Here is a 14,140-nt window from a genome sequence, read left to right as displayed (position 1 = left end):
ATTTATTGATAACTAATAATTATTATCAAAATCTCGATTTTTTTTCTTTTATTCATCTTTCCGTTTCGGGATGTCTTAAAATGAATTTTTTTTTCCGACTTTATAATACTTTTATTTGCTTAATTATATATTTGTTTTTCTTTTTTTTTATTTTTTATATTAAAAATATTATTGGTTTTTTATAAAATTATTTTTTATTTTTGAAAATTACTTACCAAAAAAAAGTGTCTGCATGCCTACTACTAGGACTTGCTTCTTTAGCTCAAATCCAAATATATTTTTAGCTGTTTAAACATCAAACAAGCCAAAACCTTAGAACATAAATTGGCAAGCAATTTCCCACTTCCCATGACGAGAAATGTGGTTTTGAATCAGAAATACCAAAGATGAAATGAGCTCTGAAAGTAACTGTCAATGGAGTCATTACTCTCTTACCAGCCCTCAAGCCTGGGGCATGTGGCTTGAGTGCTCTGACCCCAAGCACACCAAGCCAACAAGCCAAAAGAGGGCTTGTAACAGTAAACAGTCATACAAAAAGAACAATTCTGAAACGTACTCCTTTACCATAAACTTGGTTCTTTACGAGCCAGAACAAAATCACTCATAAACTAGGAAGTCTTAAAGGTTTAAGCTTGCTCACTTGAAGAATCACCTAGCCATCTTCCAATCAAAATAGTTCCTTTGCACATAAAATTGATTACCAAGAAAATATGGGGAGAATGAATGAAACCATAAAACTATCAGTTGTAAGCAATCATGGGCTTATGGTCTACATTGCAAATTCACATAAACATTGCTAAAAGCAAGACAGATACCAGCATAAGGGTGAAGGGTCGCAAAGTCAAAGAATTGCTGAGCAGAACAACCAAAGATAACCTTAGCAGCCCTATCAAAGCACACCACGTTTAAAACCTTTGTGTCTGTTGCTATTGAGAACTGCCAAAACACCCAAAAACAAAAAACAAAAACAGAGCAAAAGAAACACTTAGCAGTAATCAACAAAAGATAGAACCTTTAAAATCCAACTAAAACGAAAGAAAGAAAAAAAAGGGCCTACAGTTGAGATGACCCAGTTAATGAAAAGCCAAGAAAAAAGAAAGAGATGAGGGGGGTTACGGGGGAACATACAAGAAGGCGAAAGAGACGTTTGAAGGGGTAGCGGTGACCTTTGCAGGTGTTGCAAAACGTATGGGAAGGGCTGTCAGGCATTGGCGTTTCACAATTAGAGCAGGCTTTGTAACAAAAGCTGGATTGATCCATTGCTAGCACTTTGCATATCACTGTTGTTGGTTTATCAATATCCATCCTTTCTCTCCCTTTCCTTCTGGGTTTCTGCTTTCTCACCCTGAGTATTTCAAGCACTCCCTACATCCTTTTTAACTTCCTACTTTGACAGTTTGACTCTCCCCTCTCTCTCAATATATCTTTGGGGGTTTCTTGTAATTTGACATAAAAATATTTTTAATTAGAAAAAGAAAAGCCGAGTAAATGAAGTACTTCTATACTCTCCCATTTCCTATGTTACCCTCAACTTTGGCTACACAATTCCTATCTCATTTCGGTTGGCTACCGGTGCCCGTAAACCTGAACTGAGACTTGGTTACTAATCTGAGGTGACCTTCATTGACAGACTTGGAGGTGAAGAGGAAGGCATCCACAGTTACATTTTTTTTTCTGTTAGATAGTTAGTAACATCCTCAATAAACTGTAACAAAATAGAACATAATTGGAACATTGCCTCTTTTTCATGACACTAACTAGCACAACATAGCCATATTAACCATTGGGAGGGATGATTGTATGAAACAATAAAATGCTTATAGTTTTGAACACTGCTCTGCACAAAAGTGGTAGCTTAAAATTACATAGACTGTATGGTGACAGGTTGGGTATGATTGTATGCAACTTGCTGAAGGACTTGACTGCCATTGACATGTGCCTATGAGGTTGTATCAGATGCGTGGCTGAGAATGGAGAATCGGTCCATATAGATCCCCAGAAAAGAAATAAGAGGCTCTGCTCGAGACTTGCTGATAACAAACTTCAAGCACTGAGACTGAACTATTGGAAATTGCAGCAACCTCTTATATCCCACTGTGGTGCCACTAATCACTTTCTTCCATCCACCTCCATTCAGGATCTCAAAATTGAACTCGATGATACGTTGTCCCATGTGAATTGGCTCTTGAACTTGCAAGACATTGAAAGATACTGATTCTTGAAGGTTTAAATATAAGACCCAATCAGATTGATCCTCTTCAGGAGCCCAATAGGTGTAAATACCTTCTTCAAGTACATTATAGGGGCTGAATTGAGAATTATCATTGCCTCCGCGTACACTGCTGGCATTTAGGATAGCATTCTTGGCCAAATTATCTGAGAATATGGACCTCCGAAGCTCCTTGAATTCTTGGAGCACTTGAATATCTTCATCCGAAATAAGACCTGATGAATTTGGAGGCAGATTTAGCAGCAAAAGACAATTTCGACCAGCTGACCTGTAGTATATGTCAAGAAGCTTCAATGCTGACTTTGTAACTTCAGATGCATGCCAAAACCAACCAGGCCTGATTGAGACATCACACTCAGCAGGTACCCAGTCATGACCATGAGGGTCTCCTCGTTGACAGTATCTGTTAATCAAACATAATTTCATGACACTGATAGTTTGACTCCATGAAGAATGAAAAGAACAAAAAAGGGAAACTTGCTTGTTAATGATTTGAAGCAAGCACCAAGCAGGAGCATGACTTCATAGCATCCGAGGGAATTAGGATGGCATAAGCACTGGGTAGCAGATGGTTTTAAGCATACAAATCATCTTCAACTGGGCATAAATCTAAATTATCACTTCTAACAGGTAAGACAGGAAAATATGCTTACTGAGGATCAGTTCCACCAATTTCTGCATCGCTTCGATTGAAAAGAGACCAACAACTAGAACCAGTAACGCCATCCTCATTGCCAATCCACCTGGTGTCAGGACCAGCATCAGAGAAGATAACAGCCCCTGGTTGGAGCTGACGAATAAGACTAAGCCAAGCATCAAAATAATACTCCATATCTTTTTCCCCCTCCCCTTTTGTGCCATCCAACCATACTTCCTTGATATCTCCATACCTGCTTAAATTTGAAAAGAGAAATTTCACTCCTCAATTCTCAACTCAGAAAACCCTAAAATGGAACAAAATAACTCTGACTATAGAAGTCTCTCAATACCATAATTACTTGAATTGGCAGAAATTAACCAAAAAGAAACCTTGAAATTTGAAAGAAAAACCAAGCTTCAATTTAGTTGAAATTTAATCTTACAATCAGCTATGTAGAAGTAGAATGTAATGCAATAGTTATAAAACTTATCAGTCCCATAAGCACACGACTAGTTCATATGAACATAAATCAATGAACAAAATCAGAGCACAATTTCCTTAAATGCAGAGAGGATTAAACACTAAAGAAAGAAAGACAAGGCCAATTTAGAGAATAAAGATTACCTAAGTGCTAAATTTAAAAAATGAACAATATCAACAAGCACAAAATGAGAAAAACATGCCAAACATTAGAAACAAAATCAAGAGAAAACTTAAAAAACCAAACAAAACAATCAATTACCTAGACAACAACTCAACCATCTGCCCCATATAGAATTCATTGTACTCCACAGTCTTCCCAAAGCAATTCTCATGCCTATCCCATGGAGATAAATAAAGCCCCAAAGCTATCCCAGCTTCCTTAGCAGCCATAGCCAGCTCAGCAACAACATCGCCCTTCCCATTTCTCCAAGGACTCGCCTTCACAGAATAATCCGTGTATTCACTTGGCCACAAGCAGAAGCCATCATGGTGCTTTGCTGTAAGGATCACCCTGGAAAACCCAGCTTCCTCGGCTACATGCACCCACTGGGAAGCATTTAGTCGGGTAGGGTTGAATACAAACGGGCTGGCATGCCCTGTGCCCCACTCCGAGTCGGTGAAGGTGTTGGGTCCAAAGTGGAAAAAGAGTGCCATCGAAGAGAGTTGCCATTGGAGCTGAGGAGCTGAAGGGAGGGGTAAAATGGGCAAAGGGGGTGGCGTTTTGAGGGCGGTATGGGGAATGAAGGTGATAAACAAGATGATCAGGATTGTCAAAGGGCGTAGCGAAATGGGATTTGTAGAATTTAAGGTTTGAGTTCGCCTGTTGATGTTTCTGATGTTATTGTCGTTGCTGTTGCTGCTGTCTGTGTCCATGGTGGAAGACAGGAAGGAGGGGAGTAAGATGAAGTCTGAAAAGTGGATGTTTCAGTTTCTAAACTGAAAGTGTTAAATCTGGGAGAACGACTTTCTGTTCTTCGCATTGATACTCTTGAGTTCCCAGGATTCAATGCTGTGCTTCATCCTCCTTTCAAGATTGCCCGAGCCTTCCTTTCGAGATTTGACCAAGGAAAGAAACCCAGGGCTTGTTGCTGACAATTACACGGGGCCACGTGCAGGGAAAAGCTTGGCGTGGTAGGGTATGAGACTATAAGTATATGACTGTATTTCTTAGGTAAAATGAACAGGTCAAGTCAAAATTTATTGGATCAAATGTATGTATTAATACCTTCCATATCCAATTAGTTTTAACCATAAAACTTTCCAGTGAGGCTAGAACTGTAAAAATGGAGTTCCTGCAACATTTTCCAAGTTCTAATCAAAGGCTTGGCAACGAGGATTTAGAATTTTGATGCAATTGGATGTTGGGAGTGTCGCCATGCTTTTAAGCTAAGATTGCCTTCGAGCTTAAACATCGCATTTCCTTTGCTTTCGAGATAACTACCCACGGGCGGCTGCTACTGCCTGCTTGGGCCATTGTCATGGAGAAAGGAGGAATGGCTTTCATTATAACGCATACGTTCACCAAAACAAGAAGTCGATTCGAGCTTATCATCAAAATGTAAGACGCTTTACGAATTGGCAAAGGATGAACTTGGAAGAAAGGAAAAGAGCAACCAAATAAGATAGGAATAGTAATAAATAAGTTACTAGTTAATTATGAGATAATCATATCTAAATTCGATTATAAAATTTAATTTTAGTAATAAAAAATAATTTTTATTTTTTTATTTTATATTCAAATAATTTTTTAATTATAAATAATACATCTATTAAAATATAATATAAAAATTTTTAAAAATATATATTAAAATTTTATTATTTATAATCAAATTCAAATAACGAACCCTCTAAAATCATTACTCGTACTCTATCCAAACCCATTTATACAATTACACTTACGAATAAGGACCTTAGAATATAACTCCATCCAAACCCATTTATAAAATACCCTAATCTTAATTTAACGGATTAAATTTTGTTAAATACTTATTCACATACATTCCGTTGCCATCTCTAAACATGGTCATGGACATTCCACATTGTAATGGGCTAAAGGCCTCTGGCCAGAAGCTTTGGGCTAAGGATTGGGCTTATATCTATCCAAACGTAGTTAACCACACGAACCAAAGCCCACCATGAGGTTAGTTGTAAGTATATCTGTTAAAATGGACCTGATTCATTTGATTGGTTTATTTTTTATAAAATATATGATGAGTTGGGTTTAAAAATTTAAGTTCATATTAAAATTGAGCTTAAATAGGTCAGCTCACCAAATCATAGGGTTGGGGTGGATTGGAGCAGGCCAACCCTATGATCAAAAAATTAGTAATTTTAATTAATTTATAAATTTATATATTTAATTATATAAAATTAATAATTTAATTACTAATAATATTATTTATTTTATATATTTTAATATATTTAATCTTTACTTATCAAATTAATAATTTTAATTTATGAATTAAATTATAAAATTATTTTATTAACAAAAATTTTTTTAAGTAAAATTATAAAAATAAATTTTTTAAAAAAATTGGACTGGCTCAACTCAATCCATGAGCTAGCAAAAGGTGGCCTGAATTGAGGTTTTAATGGCCTATATAAAAAACGGACTGACTCGACTCAACTCATATTTTTTTAATCTACAAGAACTTGAACCAGATTGAACCAGATCAGCCTATATTGACAGCTTTAGTTCTAGGCTTGGCAAGGCAAAGAGGGCACAACCCAAAGTCAAAATTACTTAGTAGAAATTTATTAAATTAAACATAATTTTTTCAATTTTTCGTGGAATAAAAGAATTTTAACGTCAAATAGTACTAAACTACCAATCGAAATTACAAGTACTATCTTTATTTGAGGAAACAGAATATTCCTTTTATTTTCCTTTTTGATTGGTTGGTTGAGAGGGAATATACCATAAGTAGTAGTATATGCCATTATTAACTTTCTTTTTATCTTGTTGATACTCTTTTTTTTTTTAATTAAGTGAAAATTTTATTTTCTTTTTTGAAAAAAATTTAAGTGAAATTTTTTTATGAATTTATTGGTAACTAATAATTACTATCAAAATATCGATTTTTTTTCCTTTATTCATCTTTCCGTTTCGAGATGTCTTAAAATTTTTTTCGACTATATAATACTTTTATTTGCTTAATTATAAATTTGTTTTTCTAAATTTTTTTATTTTTTATATTAAAAATATTTTTGGTTTTTTTATAAAATTATTTTTATTTTTGATAATTACTCACCAAAAAAAAGTGTCTGCATGCCTACTACTAGGACTTACTTCTCTAGCTCAAATCCAAATATATTTTGCAAGAAATTGATATAATTTTTAAACCAAATTTTCTTACCAACCAGATCAAATGCATAGATCTTGTAAGGATAGGAGACATGACAGGAATCAAAGTCTCATGTCTAAAAAATAAATTAATTAATTAAAATAAAAATTGGATATTTTTTATTTTTTCTGTAAAATGGATAAAAAAGAGGGAAAGGAAATGATTTAATTAAAGCGTGCAATTGCACGAGTTGGTTGATTGATTGATTGATAGGTTACCGTCTGATCTGAGCCACCTCTCAGCCAACAAAACCCGCCACGTAAGTCCTCATCCGAGTACGAAAACAGGTATTACTCGCTTTATTAATTCGCCACGTCTGATTTTGGGAGGAGAAAGGGATAAAACTGACCCTTAACCACGCGCGAGTGAAACCACCCGCACGTGGGGACCACGGAAAGAGACCGAAGGTAAAAAAAAGGGGACACGAAGGTCGAGGCAGAAACGGACACGTTTCGAGCAATAACAAGCACGAATCTTGAAACTGATTATATTTAAAATAAAAATTCTTATATTTAATTTTAATTAACAATTATTTATTTATGTTTTTTTGGGGTTGTAACATGGCGTACGCAACATGTTACGTCATTGGAGACAGCTAGTGAGAAAAGTGATTTTGTCTTTTGTCCACTCAGAATCCCAGTTTTCTTTTTTTTTTTTGTAATTTTTTCATTTGAAGCCTTGAGTGAGAGGACTTCTGTTTGACTTTTGCCTCATGGGTGGGTGTTCTCAAGTTTCCATTCTTTTTTCTTATTTTGGTTGAAGACCCTCTATTTATCATAATTTTCCCTTTGCTCCCCCAACTCTTCTTCAATTTTCTCAATTAGGACTATTTGATCTTGTTCTCATGGATTTCAATCCTTCAATGTCTTATAATTTAGTTACTGTTATGTGTCTAAGTATTGGACAAAGGAGAATGAGTAAGTTTTCTTCTTCTTTTTTTAGCTTTTTAATGTTTTTCGAGGGACAAATTTTTAATTTTTTCATAAAATTTTGGTGATCTCATAATTATTCTTTAAAAAATTAAGTTTAATAATCAAATGCTTAAAATATCGCCGTACTACTCCATTTCTCCCATTCATTGATTATAACTTAAAGTATCATCATATTACTCTGTTTTTCTCGTTTGTTGATTATAATAATTACTAGTTTGAAGAACGCAAAGCGTTATCTAAGTCAATTTTTGATGAAACCGTTACGAAAATCTTGCTCATCTTCTATTCCAGACTAGATATATAAAATTAAATGTGCAAGTTGGTATAAACAAATACATTATAGTTTTAATTTTAATTTTTTTATCTATGTCCAATAACCTCAAATTCAAATGTGCAAATATATAAAAATGTCAAACTTGGAGATGCATTTAGAAAATTAGGGGCAGAGGTGCAAAAGATGAAAATAAACGAAAGTCTTATTAATTAGTTCATAATATAATATATAATATTTCAAATTATAATTTAGGATTATAATAATAATGAAGCGGGTACAGCATGCAAAATTTTCTAGCTTAGTTTGCCAACCGTTGAGAAAGGGTAGAAGAAAAAAGAAAGTGATCTCTCTTTCTTGTCCAAGAGTCAATGCAGATGATGACACTTGTTTTTTTTTTTTTTCTTAATTTTTAATGCTTTTTTATATTATATCCAATCATGGATTGATTTGATTAAATTAACCATCTGTTTTGTTATCTTGACAGTGAAATCTTTTAGAACCAAAACCCTCTAAAGATTCCGTTGAGAAAGAAAAGACAGAGCTACAAAGATTCATTTTCTAGAGAAGCCCTTTTGTTTAATCAATTAAAATCTCAATTAATCTGTCATCGGTTTATAAATTTCATATACTATTAGTGAACCAATCGTTAACATTTTGTTAAAAACCCTAAAATATAAATATTCATTAAAAAAATTTAATATGATCATATTTTACGATTAAGTGATAACGTATAAGTATATATTAATAAGATTTGGGTTTAATGATTAAGTATCCTTTTACAAATAAGATTTGGATTTAGGCGTTTTTGCAATCATATGCTTGGTCTGCATGCATGGTATATATACTTATGCATACAAACAAACATAAACCATATGTCCGTAGTTTATAACTGTATAGTTACATGTGAAGGCAATAATTAAGTATGTATACTGACAAAAAGACTAAAGTAGAAAGCAAACATAATAAAACAAGATTATTAATTAAACAATCAAAATTAATGCATTCTTTGACTCATATTAGTCATGTTATATATAAGGTTAAAAGAGTCTAAAGGAGGAGAAGAGGGAAAAAGAGTTTGGGTGGAGGATATCCCTTTTAATCCTTATTTAGAAAGTTATGTACTTAAGGATTTTTTTTTTTGTTTTAAAAAAGAAAAGTAACTCTTTATTGAAACTATATTTTTTTTTTAAAAAAAAGGGAATTAAGGTGAAATGTGCTATTATGTTATGATCAAATATAATATTGATCAATTCTATGAGATATTTGATTGAATTTTTTTGATATTTATTTAATTTTTTTTATTTTTGATAAAAAGTAACAAAAATTAAATATTTTACAAAATATTCTGTTAATAAAAGTAATCAATTTCAATCAATTTCGTCACTTTAAGTCTAAGAATCAACAAAATTGATAGGATATTGACAAAATTCGACATTAACTCATGGTATAATGGTAAATCTGACCTTAATCCCAAAAAAAGAAAAAAGACAATTGGCTTTATGGGTTAGAGGTCAACGAGAAGGGTTAACACCTAACAATACACAACACTTTCACATTGAAAATTGAGGTAGAATTTGGTGTAATGAGCTTGCTTGCACTCTAGGTAACAGGCAGAGGCATAAGAAGAGGAACATTCAAGCCAGCACATCTCTGCTCCCATATCTTTCATTTCTCTTAAAACAGCTGCCAATGCATGCTTGCAAATGTAATTGAAAGGACAAACACACATGAAGTGTCATGTACATGGCATGTACATGTCTTGTTTCATTACATCCATATGTAAACAACATTTAATTCACTGATAGTACGAATTGCCATTGATTTGACATGAGATGAAATTAATTAGCTTGTAATTCCAAACCAAAGGAGTACTGTCCCTATCTATGGTATGCAAAGTATGAATCAATTAATTATATTAAACAAATTAAAGTAATTTGAATTTGTTGGGAGCCAATCTTGATCTACTTTCTCCAAGTTCCTTGGTCACATCTCACTGCAACAAACAAATTAATTAATTACAAAAGCCAGTTATAGTAGGACGACATGCTAATTTCTATATGAGGGAAAGTGTGTTTGTATATATATATTTATAAATGTATAGCATGATGTGCTGTCAAAATTTTAAAAAAATAATACTAGCTAGTACAAGATTATTATATGTATAATTCGCTTTTATTCATTAATTAATATCTTGCCGAGTATATTATCCATATAAAAATTGCATGAAAACATACGTCCCCAGTGACACAATCAAGCTTACTAAGAAAATATTTTTTTGTTCAAAACTTAGAATCCTTCTTGTAGTAATTAATTACAATATTAATATATGTGTAGCTTCAAAATGTTGTATTTATAGCTCTAATTAACCTAGTCTCTTAACTATCAAAATCTTTTTTTTTTTAAAGACATAGAATAGTTCATTAATAGGAATTTTTAAATCTATTATATCAAAGAGAAATACAAACTGATAAAACAATGAAAGAGAATTTCGTCTATTAGAACGAGCATTACAACGTAGTGTAAAGCTCCTTATCACTAAATACTCCTATATATTTTTGCTAACCCGTGAATTAAGAAATTTGTCTATCAAATCAATTTATGGATATTTAAGGTATCTAGCTTTTCAATGCATAAGATCATTCTCCTCTTTCCTAAATTAAATTTTGTTTTGTTCATGTTTAATTTTCTTTGCCATGGATCACATGGTTGTTGGGGTTTTCTTTAATTTTTTTTTGATGGACCAAATTATATGGGGGTAAATTGCTTTGTGCTTACTAATAAGGAGTCAAATTCAAACCAAGCAGTGCTTGGGAGGAAATTTCTGCTTATTACTAATATATATTTTGAGTAATATTGAAGAAAGCAGAAGCAAAGAGCCGTGGAAGTTTTTTCCACCTTTTTGCTATGTTATATGCTTTGTTTAATACATACTGTCATGTCTCCCCTGTGCCCCACATTTACTTACTTGAAACAAATTAATACTTCCCTTTTATGGCAATAATTTCTAGCTTCCTTCTTCCCCAATGAGGCAATTCTTTTCATAATTATGTGATCAAGTTGCTTAAAAAGATTTCACTTCAATGGTTTTCTAATTTGAAGTAATTGGATCTTTTTTATGACTCATAAGTCTCATCACCCATGGTTATTCTTCTAGGTATAGTAAGCTTTCCTTTAGTTTTCATGATCATGGGTTTCAATTAGTCATCCGTCTTAACTTGTCTCTCAAGCATTTATTCAGAGAGAAACAATTTCGTCGACGAATCTTTTATCATGGGTTAATCTTCTTCTCTTCTTTAAAATTTTATTTTTCATGAAAAGAGAAAGTCAGACAAACACCTGTATTGGGCAATAGACTAGACGAGGAATAACCCTCAATGCAAGCATCTGTGTTTTATCTGTCATACACATGCCCTAAATGTGTAAGTGCAATGTTCACCATAAATGAGTAAACATTTCTCTTTTTGGAATGCATATTACAACCCCAGGGGAAAGTCTAATTACAGCACGACCAAGGCAAACAAAGTTGTAGTGTGTTTTTTACGACCTAGACATGTCCCATGGTTTAGGCTCATTCCTCAGGGGTCCCTCAGGTCCTCTCTTCCCTTGCGTCACATAGCAACAAAACGAGGGCTCCCTAGTTCGGAAATGTTACAATGTTCCAGAAACAAAATCTGCAACAATTGCTTGCCTACTGTTTTCACTTTCTACACTGTGGCCCTATAGCTATATATATATATGATGCGTCAACAGCTCAAAAGGTAGCTTTGATGAGTCAGTCGGAAAACACCTGATCAGGTGAAATTGAGGACAAAGAATCTAACAAATGGGCGCCCTTTCTAGTTTCAATGTGTTCCAATATTTATCATTAACTCGGCAAGTAAATTCAAATGGTATCTGAAACTCTAACACACAGTGTGCATTTTTGTCCTTTCGTGAGATGCTCACATACATACATACATATGGATTAGTTTTGATTCTTTTATCAGCTGGTCTGATTTCAAGGGATACTGATGTTTCTGTATACATCGAGCATGTGGTCAAAGGTTACTACTACTAATAATTAATGAATATCTAGTCATAGAAAGATTGATCGAATAGCCTGCATAGTCTTCATTGTTTAATTTTTGGTAACCAAACGTTTACCATCAATGAAGTTGAGGCCAGTTAGTTAGTTATAGTAATTAATGATTGTCTACCTGGAGAAATGGTCTGGGGTTTGGAAAAATTGTCTCAAAATCTAGCTAGGTCATGTGTTTCTGTAGTTCTAATTACTTCATGGGATATAGCCATTTTCCATATTTCTACTTAGCATGGACTTTGGATACCTTTGAAAGAAGGAAGACAAATAAAAAGCAAAGGGTTTTTACGCAAAGGCACCAAAAGTATTTTGTTGAGATGGAAAGTTCTATTAGCTTAGCTAATTGAGCATAGGAGTTAGAAACTGATATAACTTGTCTATCAGTTTGACTTAATGTAACTCTGAATAAATTAAGTGAAAATAGTTTTTTTTTTCTTAATAAAAAGGGTGCAGGCACCACATTTATCCCCCCACCAAAGTTTATTAGAAAGGGAGACCTTTGGGTTCTTAAAGCGGTCAGCAGATATCTAAGGGATCACAAGACTTCTGCTGGAGAGGGAGAGAGAGAGAGAAAGAAAGAGCGAGATGGGGAGGGCTCCTTGCTGTGACAAGGCAAATGTGAAGAAAGGGCCATGGTCTCCTGAAGAAGACTCAAAGCTTAAGGAGTACATAGAGAAATATGGAACTGGTGGAAATTGGATCGCTCTCCCACAGAAAGCTGGTAAAAGATAATCAGAAACAAAGATGCCTCTCTCTCTCTTTATCTATCTATCTATCTATGTAGTATACTTTTCATAGCTAATTTTTTGTTGTCTTTGAATCAGGTCTGAAAAGATGTGGGAAGAGCTGCAGATTGAGATGGCTAAACTACCTCAGGCCTAACATTAAACATGGTGAATTCACTGATGAGGAAGATAGGATTATCTGCAGCCTGTTTGCTAGCATTGGAAGCAGGTACTCCTAGCTACTTTCCATATTTGAGGGTTTCTTCTTCTTCTTCTTCTTCTCTCTCTCTCTCCTATTGGCTCGTGATTTCAAAGGAAAAAATATCCAAATTTGTAAGGGTATCAATCTTTTCCTTTTTACCAAAATTATCAGTTGCCTTGATGAAGGAATATTAATGAAATCTACCTAAAAGGGTGACAAAGAAAACAAAGAAATTGATTTTTAAGCTGTTTGTATAAAAAAAGAGTAAATTTCAGAAACTTGTTTACATCAAGAATCTGCTATTTTGGGATAATTCTTCTGCATGCATGCCAAGTTTAGATTCAACACCATCACCTACTTACAACTGTTAACAAAGATTACGGATTTTGCTTCTTGTGGAACGTTTTCTTTTCTAACATGTAATTTGCAGGTGGTCAATAATAGCTGCTCAGTTACCAGGAAGGACAGACAATGATATCAAGAACTACTGGAACACCAAGCTTAAGAAGAAGCTCATGGCCATGACCGCTCAATCCCAGAGAAAACCACCTCCATTCCCCTCTTCTCATCACACTCCACCTGTTTCATCTCAATCCTTATCATCACTGTACAAAGACTGCAGTACTTCTTATTACGGTACCCCAAACAGATCTTTCACAGCCTTTGAACCCATGTCATCAGTTCAATCTGATCTTTTGAACAACAGCAACACTACTAATTTTGCTACCAATTCTTCTCTTATTCACACCCCACAGAGTTTGGTGAGTCACATGCAGTATTATCCGGTGAAAGAAAATTTTCTCATGTTTGGGAGTGAACCAAGCTGCAGTTCTTCTGATGGTAGCTGTAGCCAGATCAGCTATGGCAGAGAGATCAAGCAAGAAGACATGAGTTTTCAGGGTTTTGGTGCTTCTACTGGGTATGAAGATAATCACAAGTTCATGTTAGATTATGGCACCAATAATGGAGGTGCAAATGTTAACCAATGGACTGAGAAGCCAAGTGGGTACTATGGAGAATGCTCATTAGACTATGATCTTGAAGATGTTAAGCGACTGATTAGCTCTAGCAGTACTAATAATTGCTGTAACAACAACAACAACAACAACAACAACTTCTTCATTGATGAAAACAAGACACAAGAGAAAGTCATGTATTACTACTACTGATGGACTGACTGCAAGTAAAATCAGAAAGATTTGATGGGGTAAGGGGCAAAGGTGAGGGGGTGA

At 34.1% G+C, this 14,140-nt stretch overlaps 3 protein-coding genes across 3 annotated transcripts; 1 reads left to right on the top strand and 2 right to left on the bottom strand.

The window, feature by feature from the left end:
* Positions 544 to 1,389, bottom strand: LOC18590954. The gene is made up of 2 exons (XM_007016796.2): positions 1,129 to 1,389; positions 544 to 936 (listed from the first exon to the last, which is right to left on the bottom strand). The coding sequence occupies exons 1-2, from the start codon at positions 1,303 to 1,305 to the stop codon at positions 763 to 765; spliced, it is 351 nt and encodes a 116-aa protein (XP_007016858.2). The 5' UTR covers positions 1,306 to 1,389; the 3' UTR covers positions 544 to 762.
* LOC18590953 (alpha-L-fucosidase 1) lies at positions 1,709 to 4,496 on the bottom strand. Its single transcript, XM_018126468.1, has 3 exons — positions 3,613 to 4,496; positions 2,884 to 3,120; positions 1,709 to 2,633 (listed from the first exon to the last, which is right to left on the bottom strand). Exons 1-3 carry the CDS (start codon positions 4,224 to 4,226, stop codon positions 1,940 to 1,942), a joined length of 1,545 nt encoding a protein of 514 aa, XP_017981957.1. The 5' UTR covers positions 4,227 to 4,496; the 3' UTR covers positions 1,709 to 1,939.
* Positions 12,474 to 14,140, top strand: LOC18590840 (transcription factor RAX2). The gene is made up of 3 exons (XM_018126732.1): positions 12,474 to 12,702; positions 12,806 to 12,935; positions 13,339 to 14,140. The coding sequence occupies exons 1-3, from the start codon at positions 12,567 to 12,569 to the stop codon at positions 14,075 to 14,077; spliced, it is 1,005 nt and encodes a 334-aa protein (XP_017982221.1). The 5' UTR covers positions 12,474 to 12,566; the 3' UTR covers positions 14,078 to 14,140.

The sequence above is a fragment of the Theobroma cacao genome, chromosome 9 (assembly GCF_000208745.1).
Source record: "Theobroma cacao cultivar B97-61/B2 chromosome 9, Criollo_cocoa_genome_V2, whole genome shotgun sequence".
Lineage (NCBI taxonomy): Eukaryota > Viridiplantae > Streptophyta > Magnoliopsida > Malvales > Malvaceae > Theobroma > Theobroma cacao.
The sequence above is the reverse complement of the archived record's forward strand: the minus strand, read 5'-3'. Positions and strand labels throughout refer to the sequence as shown.

Coding starts and splice junctions, on each gene's coding strand:
- LOC18590954 (XM_007016796.2), bottom strand. CDS start 1,305: ATGGATATTGATAAACCAACAACAGTGATATGCAAAGTGCTAGCAATG. Junction 937..1,128: donor AACGTCTCTTTCGCCTTCTT/GTATGTTCCCCC, acceptor GTGTTTTGGCAG/TTCTCAATAGCAACAGACAC.
- LOC18590953 (XM_018126468.1), bottom strand. CDS start 4,226: ATGGACACAGACAGCAGCAACAGCAACGACAATAACATCAGAAACATC. Junction 3,121..3,612: donor ATGGTTGAGTTGTTGTCTAG/GTAATTGATTGT, acceptor AAATTTAAGCAG/GTATGGAGATATCAAGGAAG. Junction 2,634..2,883: donor ATTGGTGGAACTGATCCTCA/GTAAGCATATTT, acceptor TTTGATTAACAG/ATACTGTCAACGAGGAGACC.
- LOC18590840 (XM_018126732.1), top strand. CDS start 12,567: ATGGGGAGGGCTCCTTGCTGTGACAAGGCAAATGTGAAGAAAGGGCCA. Junction 12,703..12,805: donor CGCTCTCCCACAGAAAGCTG/GTAAAAGATAAT, acceptor TCTTTGAATCAG/GTCTGAAAAGATGTGGGAAG. Junction 12,936..13,338: donor TTTGCTAGCATTGGAAGCAG/GTACTCCTAGCT, acceptor TGTAATTTGCAG/GTGGTCAATAATAGCTGCTC.